This window comes from Varanus komodoensis, unplaced genomic scaffold (genome assembly GCF_004798865.1).
Source record: "Varanus komodoensis strain SLA01 unplaced genomic scaffold, ASM479886v1 scaffold52, whole genome shotgun sequence".
In the NCBI taxonomy this organism is placed as follows: Eukaryota; Metazoa; Chordata; class Lepidosauria; order Squamata; family Varanidae; genus Varanus; species Varanus komodoensis.
The window spans coordinates 2,076,985-2,092,912 of record NW_025336114.1 but is presented as its reverse complement, the minus strand read 5'-3'; the positions used below and the strand labels follow the sequence as shown (position 1 = coordinate 2,092,912).

The 15,928-nt window shown below is 42.1% G+C and overlaps 1 protein-coding gene across 1 annotated transcript in view; it reads right to left on the bottom strand.

Moving 5' to 3' along the window:
* The window catches only part of SNTA1 (syntrophin alpha 1), a 76,371-nt gene that overhangs the window by 13,032 nt on the left and 47,411 nt on the right, over positions 1–15,928 (bottom strand). The window contains exons 3-5 of the mRNA XM_044447505.1: positions 15,149–15,344; positions 13,177–13,384; positions 10,194–10,324 (exon numbers count right to left, since the gene is read on the bottom strand). Coding sequence (XP_044303440.1) covers positions 10,194–10,324; positions 13,177–13,384; positions 15,149–15,344 — 535 coding nt within the window. The remainder of the gene's footprint in view (positions 1–10,193; positions 10,325–13,176; positions 13,385–15,148; positions 15,345–15,928) is intronic.

Below are 15,928 nucleotides of genomic sequence, written 5' to 3'. Positions count from 1 at the left end.
GGGTTGCCTCCTCAGCCCGCTTTTGTACGTCCTGGTTATAGATACGGTCTTATACAAATTGCTATTAGAAGAGGGACTCTCGGGACTGGGTCGAGGGATTCCCCAGTCCACACGAGCTGTGGTCAAGTTTGTAGTGCACACCGATGACGTTTCCCTCTTGGTGAACGATGAAGAGGAAATGAAACGGGCCAAACTCATATATGGGAAAGCATCTGGAGCATGGATAAATTATCAGAAAAGCTGTGTTATCGACTTGGGTGGGAAAGAAGATCATCTCATTGTATCAATGGTAGGGTCCTCTGAAGGGATCGGAGGGGAAGGCACAGAAAGGGTACAACGAGTTAAGCTATTAGGTCTCTGGTTTACTAAAGAGAGTGGGGCAGGAAAAACTAACTGGTCCCATTGGTGACAAAGGTGACAGGACCAGACTTCTGTTGGGACTTGTACGCCCAGATTAAACGGTACAAAGTCCAAGCCGAATGGCTCCAGGACATCATCAGGCCTATCAAATGCTTAAAGAGAAACGTGTACAGGCAGCTTTTGGACATCAATTGCTATAGACTGCAGAGGGAAAAAAACCTGACAAAGGTAGCCCTCTCGAAGTACCTGAAAAAGCAGGAGTTTCCGATAACATATTTCACAGACAGGAGGATTCCCTATAGCCTGTGGGACATCCAGTTGGCGTTTTTATCACCAAATTTACAAGTTGAAGGTATCGTTGCCTTGGGTGCCCATAGAAAGACAGCTATATCCAAGGGCACACTGTGAAAAGCAGATGCTGGCAGGAGAGGCCCCTCAAAGAGAGACTTATGAACACTTTCTAAAGCTGTGTCCGGGAGCCAGAGACACTTGGGCCGAACTGGCGAGAAAAATGGACTGACCGGAGCTGAAGGAGCAGCAGTGGCAGAGCATCGTTTCAGGCATTGAACCAGAAGGAGGCATCAGAGGACCAGGAAAACCGGTGCGAAGGAAAAGGAATAGGGAAGGGACTTTTGTTAATGAAAGGCAGCATTGGTTGACACCCTGGAGTACCATCAGATTGATAAATTCGACTGTAATTCTGTCCCTGATCATTCAGAGGCAGGAGGAAATCAAGCCGCAATCACCTTATAACTTGCAGAAGGCAATCAAGTTCATCCTGGACAGGATAAAGACTAAGTGAGGTGGAAAAAGGAAGGCTTCCGACAGCAAAGTGGAAGAAATTCTGGTCGTGGATGGCTGGTGGCACTCCAGCTATTGCATAATAATAATATTTGAGGTAAAAAAAATGCAACTAGATACAAATACAAGGACTGTTAAAATTGTACCTAAGGAAGGATATTGAACTTTAGCGATAGGTGTATATATGTATTAGAGTTAAGTTAGTTAGGAGACAAATTGTATTAGTAAGATAAGAGATTGAAGTTGACGTTTGTTATGGACTTTTGCGTTCGGTAGTAGTAATTTTGAAGTAGAAAGATTTTAATAAAAAATACATAAAACCTATATTAGAGTTGGGGTGTGCACGAGGGTAGGGTTAGGGTTGGAAAAACAAGGTGTCCAGGCATGAGTTAGATGGTTGGAATGTGTTTAGAATGGGCAGAAATCATGAGCAGCGCAGAAAAAGCTACTGAAATATATCGTTTTCCAAATTGCCCTCTCTTCAGTGGAACTAAAGCCCCATATTTGGATTTGGGGTATGCACCAGGGTAGGTTTAGGGTTGGAAAATCAATGTGTCCTGGGATGATTTTCATTGTTGGTATGAGTTTAAAATGGGCAGAAAGGATGAGTAGTGCAGAAAAAGCAAATGAAGGAAGATTTTTTCAAAAGCACAATCTTTTCCATGGAAAATTAGCCCTCTATTAGGGTTAGGGATGTCCACGAGGGTAGGGTTAGGGTTAGAAAAACGAGGTGTCCTGGCATGATTTTGATGGTTGGAATGTGTTCAGAATGGGCAGAAATGATTAGGAGTGCAGAAAAAGGTACTGAAGGAAGGCTTTTCAATATTACCCTCTTTTCAATGGAAACTTAGGCCTATATTAGGGTTAGGGGTGTGCACCAGGGTAGGCTTAGGGTTGGAAAAATGAGGTGTTCAGGCATGAGTTTGATGGTTGGAATGTATTCAGAATGAGGAGAAATGGTGAGCAGTGCAGAAAAAACTAACGAATGAAAACTTTTTCAAAATTGCCCTCTCTTCAGTGGAACTTAAACCCATATTAGGGTTAGGGGTGTGCACCAGGGTAGGGTTAGGGTTGGGAAAATGAGGTGTCCAGGCATAAGTTTTATGGTTGGAATGTGTTTAATATGGGCAGAAGTCATGAGCAGTGCAGAAAAAGCTACTGAAAGGAGTCTTCTTCAAAATTGCCCTCTTTTCAATGGAACTTTAGCCCTCTATTAGGGTTAGGGGTGTGCACGAGGGTAGGGTTAGGGTTAGAAAAACGAGGCGTCCTGGCATGATTTTGATGGTTGGAATGTGTTCAGAATGGGCGGAAATGAGTAGCTGTGCAGAAAAAGCTACTCAAGGAGGGGTTTTTCAAAATCACATTATCTTCAAGTGAAAGTTAGCCGTATATTAGGGTTAGTGTTTGCACCAGGGTAGGGTTAGGGTTAGAAAAACCAGTTGTCCTGGCATGATTTTGATGGTTGGAATGTGTTTAGAAAGGGCAGAAATGATGAGCTGGGTAGAAAAAGCTACTGCAGGAATGCTTTTTCAAAATCGCCCTCTTTTCAATGGAACTTTATCCCTACATTAGGGTTAGGGGTTTTGCACCAGGGGAGTGTTAGGCCAGTGGGGTGAAGCTACGGCACACGTGCCACAGTGGGCACAGAGACCCACTCTGCACGTGAGCCAAGTCTCACCACCCTCGCCTCAGCAGCCAAGTATTGGGCATCAACACACATGGGGGCCATGCACATGCTCGGACAGGAGGAGTGCCACCAGATGATCATATCGCTTGCCCCGACTCATTAGTCACGACTCGTCCGAGCTTTCACATGCCCTGTTAGTGCACTCAAAGTGTATATATATATTTGTTTGCACTGGCTGTTAGTTGTTTTTGCTAAAGTAAATCCTCAGGTTTCAGTTTTACTGCAGTGTTGGCACTTTGCAATAAATATATGGGTTTTGGGTTGCTTTTTGTGCACTCAGTCTCTAAAAGGTTTACCATCACTGCTCTTTGCAGAAGCCTAATTTTTATTTTGGATCAGTCATGTGGGATAATGGCCACTAGAGGTCACACTAATGTCATTTATAACGCAACCATAACTGTATTAATTTTTCTGCCTCTCAACTATGATCCTAACTGTAGTATTAAGTACCCTTTTCTTCATTATATTTCCTTTATCACACACCTTTGCATATGTCCTTATACAATGTCTAACAATTAACAACAAAATAAGCTAAATACAGTCTGGGTGCTGGAACTAAAACTTGAACTTCACCTCAATCTCTTCCTAGCATTCGCAAATCACTTGCTCAGGTTGTAGTCCAATAAACACTTACCTGGAGCAAGACCCATTGAATATCTAAGTAGACATCATAGGACTGTATTATAAAAATTATTCTAACCAATTCAAAAAAGAAACCCCTTTAGAAAGGGAGAAATTTGATCACATTTAGAAATGTGCTTACTCAGTTGGAAACAGCCATCAATGCATTTGGATCTGGCTGTGCAACTGTATTTATGGAGCAAAATTCATTCTAATGGAGGGACAAGTTATGAGAAAATAGTAATGGAGTGACACATTATGGGCATAGGAGACTCCTGTCTCAGGGTGGTTGATGCCAACAAGAGGTGATTAAGTAGTGCAATTAAACAGATTCATGGGGGATAGCTCTATCAGCAATCATTAGCTGCAAATGCTAAATGGAAGCATCATGTTCAGAGGCAATGCATCTCCAATTACCATAAGCTGGCAGGCAAGGAGAGTGCTTGTTTCTATTAAAGCACTTGCGGTGGACTTTGGATATAAGCTGTTCGCCGGAGTGAGAAACTGGATGCTGGAGAAAATGGATTTATGGTCTTTTCTAACAGGGATCTTCTTAAGTTTTGGGGCCAGGGAAGAAAAAGTTACCTATTTCCCTTGACTGACGATTATCATCTTCTAGTCTTTTTCTGACCTTTGACACAAGAGGGCAGCAGAACCTTAGAAAAGTCTCTGTAAGGAGTGATTCCCTCCCCCGTCAAATATGAATAATATTTCCTAGTTTCTTCTGCTTCATTTTAAGAATTAAACCATTTCCCAAACAAACAGCAACTCCTCATGCAGAAGCGTGCGGCTGAACCAAGTTAGTTCCCTTAAAGCCAAGATGATGGGCTTTCAGAAAAGAGGCAGATGGTTTGGTGGATGGGATGTTTGGGGACACAACAGTTCCTAATCCCTGGGTGATGGCTGTTCTGCTGTCATGAAGATTGGGAGTCTTGGGAAGGAGGGAAATGATCCCATCCCTTAGAAGGCTCACAAATATGCCCTTGTGCCAAAGAAGTGCTTCAGAAAGCATGTGGCTGTTGATAGAAGAGATCCGATCTTCAGATGCATAAACAACAGGACTTGTTCAGACTACATTGCCTGCCTGGTATAAAGGTTGTGGATATCATATGCCATCTATGTCACTTTGTGGATAGTACTGGGCTGGAGTCAGTGATCGTAGTCCATGTTGGTAGTAATAACATGGGGTGATGTAGGTATAAAGCCCTGCCAGCCCAATTTAAGATACTAGGTAGGTTGCAATTCAAGGCCACCAAGGTGGCTTTCTCTGAAAGGATATTTGTTTCACACACAGGGCCAGCTAGACAGGAAAAGATGAGAAGCCTCAATGTGTGGATGAGAGAGTGATGCAGGACAAAGGGTTTCAACCTTTTTAAGCACTGATGAACACTTCAGAAAATGCTGGACCTGCACAAGTTACACAAGCTTCACTTGAACCAGAATGGAAGTGGACTGCTGGGCACTGAACATAAAGGTGACAAAGGAGTTTTTAACTTGAACCTTGGAGGAAAGCTGGAAGAGGATGGAAAGAATGGCTTAAAATATCCCCTGGGGATAAAAATGAGAATGTTTCCAATTACCCAAATGTGAAAGAAGAGGAAACAGGCCATTAGCATGTGCTGAAACATGATAGCTAGTCAAAGAGGCCTAAGTGCCTTAACAGAAGACCCACATGCTAGAAATATTTTTTGGGGGGGAGGGCTTCTGCACATAGGTGTTTCTAGGCAGATGCTAGAAGCTTCACGGCCAACATGGGGAAGTTAGAAAGCCTGGTTTGAAAGTATAGAGCTAGCATCATGAAACCTGCTGGAATGGAGAGAACCAATGGGATGCAGTCATATTTGGATATAAACTCTGTAGGAAGGACAAGGAAGGCTGATGCTGTGTAGATCAAAGGGAGCCTACTGTTGAGCAGATTAGGAAACTTAAAGGGGGCGAACTCTTCAGAAGAAGCACTGTGGGTTATAATAATGGGCTCCAAAGCTAATTCAGTTCTAGCAGCATGCTGCTGTCTCCCAGACCAGAATGCTCAGGGTGAGCTTGAGGTGGAAAATGGAATCCAGGAGACTGTCAGATGATGAGGTGCTGCAGTAATGAATGACTTCCACTATCACCTCCCCACCCCCACATGACAGAATGCATGCATGCTCCGGTCATTACAAAGAGATTACATTTGAGAGCCAGTGTGGTGTAGTGGTTAGGAGCATGGGACTGGGACTCAGACGACCTGGGTTCTAGTCCCCGCTCAGCCATGGAGCCAACTGGGTGACTTTGGGCCAGTCACAGACTTTCAGCCCAACCTACCTCACAGGGTTGTTGTTGTGAGGATAAGATGGAGGAGGAGATGTAAGCTGCCTTGAGCCCTTTGTAGGAAAAAGGCAGGATATAAATCCAAAAATAAATAAATAAAATAAATAAATTTGTGAATGTCCTAAATGACTGTCCCCTAGAAAAGTAGGTCATGGACCTGACCAGGGGTGGTAGGTCATCCTGGATTTCATTCAAAATGCTGTTGCACAAGACCTAGTGCAGTTTGTAAAGGCTGTTGATCTGATGGGAAACAGTAAACCACAGTGCCATCAGATTCAATATGTAAGTAGAAAATTTTCCAGAAAGTTCAACACAGTCATATATGACTTCAAAGTGGGAAAATTCTAGAAAAAAGCATTTGAAAAAAGAAAGCTGAAAAGCAGTGTCAAGAGGCTTAAATCTTCAAAATGCTTGGTGGTTACGCAAAACTATTGTAACAGCAGTTCAGCTAGGATGCATACTTCAGGTTAAGAACGGTAGCACCAAATCCAAGAAGTTAATGAGCGCTGTCAAGGAAGCCATTACGGAAAAGAAACCTTCCTTCAGAAAATACAAGTCTTGCCCAAATAAGGAAAAGAAAGGGGAGCACAAGCTTGTACAAAGGAGATGTGAGTAGACAGTAAGAGAAGCAGAAAAACCATTTCGAGGAACATGTCACTAATAGCATCATGCCAACAATAAATATTTAAATCCATCAGAAGCAGGAAACTAGCTAGGGAGGCAGTTGGACCACTGGATAAAATGGAATGAAACTAATACTAAATGAGGATAAAGAAATCACAGAGAAACACAGTTTTTGTTTGTTTTTCACTTGTTTTCACTGGAGAATATATGGAACAGATGCTTATGGCCGAACTGATGTTTTTAGGAAGGAAGTATGAGGAACTGAGTCAAATAGGGGTGACAAATAATGACATTCTCAGCTTTACTGACAAACTGAAAGTTAAAACCACTGGGCCCAGATGGTATCCACACTAGACTTCTTCAGGATTTCCCCTGATCTCCCCTGAACTTGCTGATCTTCTAACAAAAATATGTAACATGTTCATAAGATCAGCCTTCAGAGGACTGGAGAATAGCTAATGTAGCACCAATTTTTAAAAAGCACTTCAGGGAGGGTGTAGGAAGTTACAGCCTTTGCCCCAGGTAAAATGGTTGGGAGCATTGCTAAAGATAAAAGTAGCAACCACATAGAAGGACAAGCCCTGTTGAAAAAGAATTGACATCATTTCTGCAAAGGTAAGCTCTCTCTCGTTGACCTTCTAGAGTACTTTGATAATGTGAAGAAGCATGTGATCAGAATGCTCTGGTAGACATTGTATATTGGACTTCCAAGGGGCTTTTGACAAAGACCCTCATTAAAGATTCCAGAACAAACTTAGCAGTCATGGGGAAAAAGGAGAGGCCCTCTTATGAATTAAAAGAGCAGGGAGAAGGAAATAGGAATAAATGATATATTCTCTTGATGGAGGGTTTTTAACAATAGTGTCCTGCAGGGTTCCGTACTGGGGCCAGTGCTCTTCAACTTATTAATAAATCTGACACTAGGAGTTAGCAGTTAATTAGCCAAGTTTGCTGATGACACCAAATTATTTAAGGTGGTTGAAACAAAAATGATTGTGAAGAGCTCCAAAAGGGTCTATTCAAACAGGAAGAATGGGCAACAAAATGGCACATGTATTTCATTGTAAGCAAGTATACTGGGATGTATGTTGGGGCAAAAAATCCCAGCTTCAGGTTTAAGATGATGGACCTGGGCTAGTGTGACTGACCATAGACATCTTGGGGTTGTGGTGGACATTTCAATGAAAATATCAACACAGTGTCAGCTGCAGTGAAAATGGCAGACCCCACAGTAGGCATAATTAGGAAAGGAACTGAAAAGAAAACTGCCAAGACCAGGCAACCCTTGTACAAATATGTGGCACGACCACACTTAGAAGACTGTGTACAGACCTCGCCACCACACCTAAAAAGGGCACTGCAGCTTTGGGAAAAAGGTGTAGAAAGGGCAACTAAAAAGATCACGGGGCTGGAGCAACTGCCCTGTGAGAGAAGTTACAGCAGCTGGGATCGTTTAGCTTAGAAGAAAGGTGCATAAAGGGAGACCTGATAGACGTGTACAAAAGGATGCATAGTGGTGAGAAAGTGTGTGGAAATATATTTTTCTCCCTCTTTCATAAAGAGGATGTCTTTACAAGAGCACTAGAAAAATTCATGGATGAGTGAGCGCTCATGATGGCTCTCTGCTTCCTCCAGTATCAATGGCAGTAAGCCTACGTACATCAGTTCCTGCAGAACACAGGTGGGAAGCAGCATTGCCCTTGTGTCCTGCTTGCAGTTTCCCCAAGGAAAAGTGATTCATCACTGGGCAGACAGGACACTGCACTAAACTGACTAGGCGGAACCTGACCCAGGATGTCATTTCTTACGTTCTTGTGACCAAACCCAAGACCTGTGCCCTTTCCCCAAGCAGGATACTCTGTACTTTCCAAGGAAAAAAGATTGGCACAATAAAGAGTTGGGAAACTGCCTGGAAAAGAAAGAGGGCACAGATAGAGAATGACAATCTACACACTCCAGGGGAAGAAAAATCTCTAATGTATTGCTATCAAATTGCTCTCAAATCAGACAATAACATACTGAATACATTTAGGTGCAGTATTTCTAAAATATCTGAAGTATTTGCCTGCTGTTTTGTTTGCTTGTTCTTTAGCAAGGTTGGGAAAATTCTCCTGAGCCAGGCTCAGAAATAACATCAGGGGTTCTAAAGTATATCTCAAAGTGATAAGCTGACTTTAAAAGCTAAAACATCCTTCTCCAGTTGAAACTTGAGCCAAAGGAAGATGCTGGAACTAGTAAAGCTTCTCATTTTCCGATGGGCTTTGCTCAAAGCTGAGCCACAGAGGAGTTATTGCCTCCCCATCTTTGGTTCACAGTGCAATCAGCGGGGGTGCAGAAGCCCTTGAACGAACTACTGCAATTTTTTGTAATCCCCTGCATCGCAGATGCTGCATCTGTTAGCCAGCATAATGGAAGAGGAAGAAAATATATACCTTTTGTATTCTACCCATAATCCCCTGCTGCTGAATTATGAGAAGGAAAAGGGAGTGTTTGTTTGATCAGAGTGGCCTTGAGGAACAAAGGGAAGTTGAACATGGGCAGGTAATTTTTCAGACTCCTTGCAGACAAAAATTATTGGAGATCTTCTGATAGAAACACACTCACTCACACGATCTGGAATAATTTCTGAATTAATCCATGAGCTTTAGCAAGTTTTCCCACCACTATTTCTTGCCTTTTTGTCTAGAGCTGCTTTTGTTAGCTACAACTGATTTTAGTCTTTTCTGTTATTTTATATTTTATTGTATATACTGTTCAATAAAACTTTTGTAACTGTTTATGGGTGTGTTTTTTTTAAAATAGTGGTATAAATATTTTTAAATAAAACATCTGTTGTACCATCAAAAAATTAAGTATGAATGTGAGGGATAAATGTCATGAATCCCACATGTACATTTAATAGGAAGTTGTGAGTGGTAATAGCTTCCTATTCAGTGCAGACTTGGTGACAAAGTGAATTTGCTTCTTTGCTGAGTGTTAAATGGCCCTATGACAGATCCTGACCCCAGAATGAACCCTTCCTGTGCATCTTTCGAAGAAGTGATTAGTTGCATTTTAAAAATCCGGATCTTAGTGTGGATGAGTAAATTTTTTTTTTATAATCACTCTATTGTTCACATACTGAAGTGGGTCAAAATCTACACATTTTCAATGCCTTTCGACAAAGCAATTACCCAAGTCCTGAGTTAATCAGTGTCTTTTATTGAAGGATAATTAACAAGGCATATTTAGTAATTCACATGGTCTAGAGTCTGCCACTTCACTCTGGGAATGAATGCAACTGGCCAAGTGGCTGCAGTATCACATGAAAACTGTATGCATCCTTTTATGTCTGTTGGGAACCTCCCATTCCAACAGAATGAATGATTTGCAACACGCTGGGAAGGAAAGAAAGTTCTGTATTAAAAACCAGCGCACAAGAATAGCAACTTATATGGAGTGGTCTCCAAAAAGTTGATTTAAAGCAGTAGTTATGTAACCACTTGCCGCCTGAGTCCAACCATAAAAAGAAGGCAGCTTCCACTTTTTTAGCCATTCCATTTGCATTAACAGAAGACTGCTGCTCTTTGCTGGTGCCTGTGAACTCCATCTAAGGCAGTACAGTGTAAATAGTACAGTGAGAGGATTAGAGAGGCTATGCAGGGGGAAGGAGGTATCAAGTTAAGGAGGACATCATTCCCTGCGGCCAAGATTTTGTAACCCAACTATTCAGAAAGTGGCTCTCTAGCCACAAAGGGTCCAATGCAGGACAGAGAAAAGCATGCATGCTTCCAACTGCAGTTTGCATTACCTGGTGGCTATGAGAGGGAAGCTGTGCATTGGCTTATTCAGGGCATCTCTGCTTTGTGGGAAACTGCTATAGAAAAGAAGCTCCTTCTCTGTAAGGATGGCAAGGATGTTCTTTGTCCCATCACCAGGAAGCTGCAGAGAAAAGGTAGCTGTCACAGAAGCACAGTGTGGAGGGCAATGCCCAATTTGCTATATCTAACAGGAAAAAAATACGACAAGCAGGATGGAGTTTTTGTTCTTGACTGCCATCTCATGAGAGATGCATTTGAGCAAAGCGCCTTCCTCAGCCTGGTACCCTCCAGGTGTGTTGGACTGCATCCTTCCATGTGCACGAAGAACGCGTGAACAACAGGTTGAGAAAGGCCGGAACACAGGGGTGTCTGTGTACATCAGGTTTCTTTGGTGTAAATTGGTGTCCTGCAACAGCATGGGATAGGACCCAATGGCCTTCTTGGCCTCTTCCAACTCTACTGTTCCATGATTCTATGATTCTAAGAGACTAAATGTCATCAGAATGAATCCATTGATTAAAAATATGTACATTGCACTATCCTCAAAAGGAAGTCCTATGTGGTTTCTGTTGTAAATACTCCAAAAATGGTATAAACATAAGTAATACCATCCAATAAAAACAGAAAACTGTGGGTTTGCTTGCTTACTGTCTTAAGCAACATATAAAAACAAGTTCAGACTATCCTGTAGTTCTGGATAACTACTCTTTTACGGTATTTGTATTTTTATTGTATCTGTTTTTACTGTTGCACTTATGCTTATGTACACCCAGAATGCCTTGGCTACTGGGAAGCATAGAAACGAAAGCAACAGTAATAGTAACAGTTAACAGTAACAGTACTAATGAAGGTTCAGCCGTCTTTTACCTGGAGTGTGCAAGATCTGTCCTCACCATTAGAGGATTGCAGATGAATGACATGCTGTACTAGCCTTAATCTTTAAAATCATGGAATTGTCAGAGCATTCCTGATAATTTTTGCCGGCTGCTTGTGGAACAACTGCCTTGAAAAGTGATGGCTCTTCTTCATTAGAAGTTTTTAAGCAGAAGCTGGATGGCCACCTGTTGGGGTGCTATAATAATGTACTTCCTGCATCAGCAGTGGGGCGACTAGATAGAGTTGGAGATCCCTTCTAATCCCATGGTTTCATGAGACAGAAGTCTCCTCCCAAATGCAAATCAGTGGTGGCTTGGGTTTGCCAGATAGCCTCCTGGAGTTCAAGTAAAAAGCAATGTTACAATTTCAGTGATGGCTGCAGCAAAAAGCAATCTGGATTTAGGTGTAGTTGAGATCCTGCTCTGCTATGAAGCCTTGAGTGGATAATGAGGTTAATGTAGTTGCTAAATTGGTCATATAAAGCTTTTATCACATAATGCTTTATTCATCAGACAATAGCCATAGCCATAAATGGAAGCCATTTGAATGTATTCAGTCACTCATCCGATTTGATGAAATGACACTGAAAAAGGATAGCAGTAATCAGCATTGCAGTATAAACATGCTTGATATTAAAAACACAATTATTTAATTTTCCCTCTATGTGCTTCATAGAGTCATGACTGCAAGTGAGGTCACATGCTCTGGAGCATGGAGGGGGATTTTCTTCAGAAATGAAGACAAAATTGGAACTAACACTGAGACAGCAGCCCACAATGGATGTGCATATTGCTTTACAAACAGGGCAGGAGGCAGGTACAGCCAGGGGGCAGGCTCAGATTCTTAGGGTGCATTCTTCTTCAAAGCATGCTGCCTTCAGCTGAACTAAGGTTGGGGTGGGCATGGAGAGACCTTTGAATATGTGGAATTGGGCATGATGAAAGCTAGAATTATTGTGAATCTCATTATTTTTTTCCTTGTCTTATGTGCCCAAATTCTTCTACTTTTAAAAGCTTGGTAACATGGAATGATGTTCCTAGGAATATAGGATCTGGCTTTATTCTGACTGATCCACAAGATTGCTATTGTCTATACCAACTGACCACAGATCTCCAGGTTTTCAGGCAGGGGCCCTTTCCAACCCTACCTGAAGATGTCGTGAAATGGATCTTGGCCCTTCTGTATGCAAAGCATGAGCTCTTCCATGGACCACTGGCTGCTGCTCAGCTTTATCACTAATGCTAGTTTTGTGTAATATCATGTCATGATGTTAAGCATTAAAGTCAGAGCCCTTTAATTTTTATAAAACACAAATAAAGAAACAAACATGAAAAACTAAATGCTTTGCATGTAGAAACTCTCTGGTTTCATCCTCCAAATCTTTACTTCTGGGAGTCAGTAAGAGACCTGCTGCCGGTCAAAACAGATAGTCTTGGGCTAGACAGGTCAGTGGTCTAGTTCAGTAGAAGGAAATATCATAAATTCATGTGACTAAATACCCAGACATCTGCAGAATTCCTGCTTAGCCTTGACCATTAATTCACTAGACGGTGCTTGTCTGCCAACATTTTCATCAGCCACTCACCTGCATTAGTCATTTGTGGTATAAAAAGAAAGAAAAAGAAACCATTTCTGCAAAGCGTTCCTGCCCAGAATTTTTTTTTTTTACTTACCACAGACAACCAGGTGATCAGCTCTTTAGATGCCTCCTCCAAGCATTATGCATATTTTATACATATGCATCTGCAAATTAAGAAAATACACATGCAGCAGCATAATCCACCTTTGTGCAAGAGGGCTTCCTCTTGCTCACCTCATCCTTGCAGTCCCCTGCTTCCAAAGCCGTTCCAGAACAGATATGCGGGGCACATGAGGGACTGTAGTTGAGGAGCAGAAAGTGTTCCACCAGCAGTTTCCATTTTACTGGCGGAAGGTCAGGATTGGATCCAAACTTTTCACTGCACACTTGTTGGCAAACCACTATCTAGTAATGGGTTTTATCTATTTATTGCATATTTTATCTGCCCAATAGCCAGTGCTGCCTTCTGCAAGTTGTGAATGCTCGCTATATGGGGATCAGTGCAGTTCCAACATTACCTGTTCAGTGAGCCAGCCAATGTGCTTGATGTCTCTGCTTCCTGCAATGGTAATTCCAGACTGCAAGGTCCGCAGCTCCTCTTTGACTCTTGGCAACAGGGCGCTGATGTTGCTATGAATGGCACTGAACCATGCTTGGGCAGATGCTTCATCCTTCGCTCGAAGAAACAAGGGAATCTGTCCATCTGCTGAGCACACTTCTAGGTATCTGCATGAAGAATTTCCCTTAACATGAGACTGAAATATTTCCTGTAGCCAAAACACAAGCTGTCACCACGGCAAGTGACCATCACCCTGCCTGCATTTCAAGCTGCAATGCCTTAGGGGGATGGAATACCATGTCCTCATCTGGACTGGGTGCTTTCACTACTTATTGGGGATGCAGAGGGGTTAAAGAACCCTAACATGGCCCATCATGGCTTCTGAGTCGTTGCTTTGGAGAGAAGCACCTACAGGTGGTCCCACTAAACAACAGCTCCTTCTTTCAAATCTGCCCAGGAGCAATGCATTTGCCATTCAGTGTCAACCCCTCAGCATTCTACTAACGCAGCCCAGTGTTTGAAGCAACTAGTGATATTTGGGATTCACACAACTCAATCTGTCTGTTCAAAGGACTTGCCTATACATTAGTCAGTGACCAACAGCAAACAGCTCTGTGCAGCTGGAGCAGGCCCGTTGTTGTTATTAGTATTATCCCCACTCTGCTGATGGAAAACTCACTGCTCCCCAGTGGCTGGTGAGTTCATAGCAGAACTCATGGTCACATTAGAATAATGCATTGTTGGGTTCACAGCTTGAGTTCGGGTTTAGATGTATAAGCTGAGAAATTGTTGCTCAGGTGTCTTTGTATTATGACAATCATGCAGTTGTGACTTCCAGCTGAGGACAGTGTTGCAAATGTATTGACTGCATTCTGGAATATAGGTGTCTTCATCTACATTTATATACATACAGGAGTTGATTGGCACCAAACTAAGGAATGGATGGAGGTACAAATTTAAGTATATAAAACAGCTATGGAGCAAAAGTTTGCATAAGTCCTAGATAAAGAGGGTTGAATTCAGAAAGGCGGTTGATCAATTTTGCTCCATGGACCTGCAAAACCTTGACTGGATGCAACTTTAATGTTCAGTTTAAGCCCACAATCTTGCCTTCTCTTGCCTCCTGGGTGCATTAATCTTGCAATGTATGGGTGTTGAGCTACAACAACAACAACAACAATAATAATAATTATAGCAGCAGCAGCAGCAGCAGCACTTCTTTAAGCATTTATAGACTGTCATAATAGCCTCATGGCTCTCTGGATGGTTTACAACAATTAAAAGACAACAAAACAAAATGTTAAAATCCATAAAAATAAATAAAAGCATCCATAAAAGCAGGGACATCAACTGTGTTGACCTCATACAATGACCAGATTGGACACATCAAATATTTAAATGCCAATTTCATAAATTAAAATACCAACCTAAAATAAGAATTAAAACTTGAATTAAAACTGTCCAACATTAAAATATTTATTTATTTATTTAAACCATTTTTATGTCGCCTCATTTGCAAAAAGCCTCGGGGCGGCTTACAAAGGTATTCTAAATTTTTTTTTTTTTTTTTAAGTCTTTGCATGGCACCAAAATGTATACAAACAAGGCACTTGATGCGCATCTCTGGGCAGCCAATTCCACAGATGGGGTGCCATGACTGAAAAGGCCCTACACCAGGTAGCCACCTTATCCCTAATGATGAACTACACTGGCTGGGGCTAATGGAAATTTGAATCCAACATCTGGAAGACCACAGGTGCCCCCTGCCCAATTCACTGTGCATATATTACAGCAGTCTATTCCAATATGGTGCTCTCCATATCTGTTGGATTACGGCTCCTTTCATCCCAGCCAGCATTTGTGTACATAAACCACTTGCACACTGCAAACAAGTTGGGAGAACTGTGGACAAGAATGACGTGACTGGTTACCTGTTTTCTGGATCATTAGGGAGACATTTCCTTGATATGTAGCACATTTTTAATGGGACATTCTTCCCTTCTTTGAGATCTCGGAAGGAAAGGGCAGGAGAAGCTTGCTTCTGAAAGGCTGGTGAGGAGTCCCAACTTACAGTTGCTCCAGTTGAGGAATTTTTAAAATAGGGAGAGATTTCCTTCATATATTTGACTGGAAGAGAGAAAGAAATACAAAAGCATTCAGTGTGCAATTAAATTCAAGATTCCCCCTTCTAAGTCCAAATCTGCTTTAAAGATAAAAAGACCTAAAGAGGGGCCTTGAAGAAGCCATCAACATTTAACATCTGGGAAGGACACTGAGCCTGCACACACAGCCCCTCGGTCTTCCCCACCAAGGTGAGCTGCATCGTGTCCTAAACCTGCAGGACACTATAGGCTCCTAACACCATTAGCCTGTAGCACAATTGAGAACGGACAGCAAATGTGCCTGTTATAAAAATAATACCATGAAAATAAAATATTTTTATCCCCCCACCCATTCTACTTTCTGATGAACAATGGAAAAGAGGCTCTGGTCTAACACTGAGGGGCACCTAAGGGAGAAATCCTATACATGTTGAGACAGAAAAAAAGTCCTAGTTACATCTATATTCTGCCTTTTTGCACTTCTAAGGAATCCAAGGCAGTTTACATAGTCCCCATAATTTCCATTTTATTTGCACTGCAGTCCTGTGAGGTGGCTTAGGCTGAGAGTCAGGAACTGGTCCAAAGTCACCCAATGAGCTTCATGGCCAA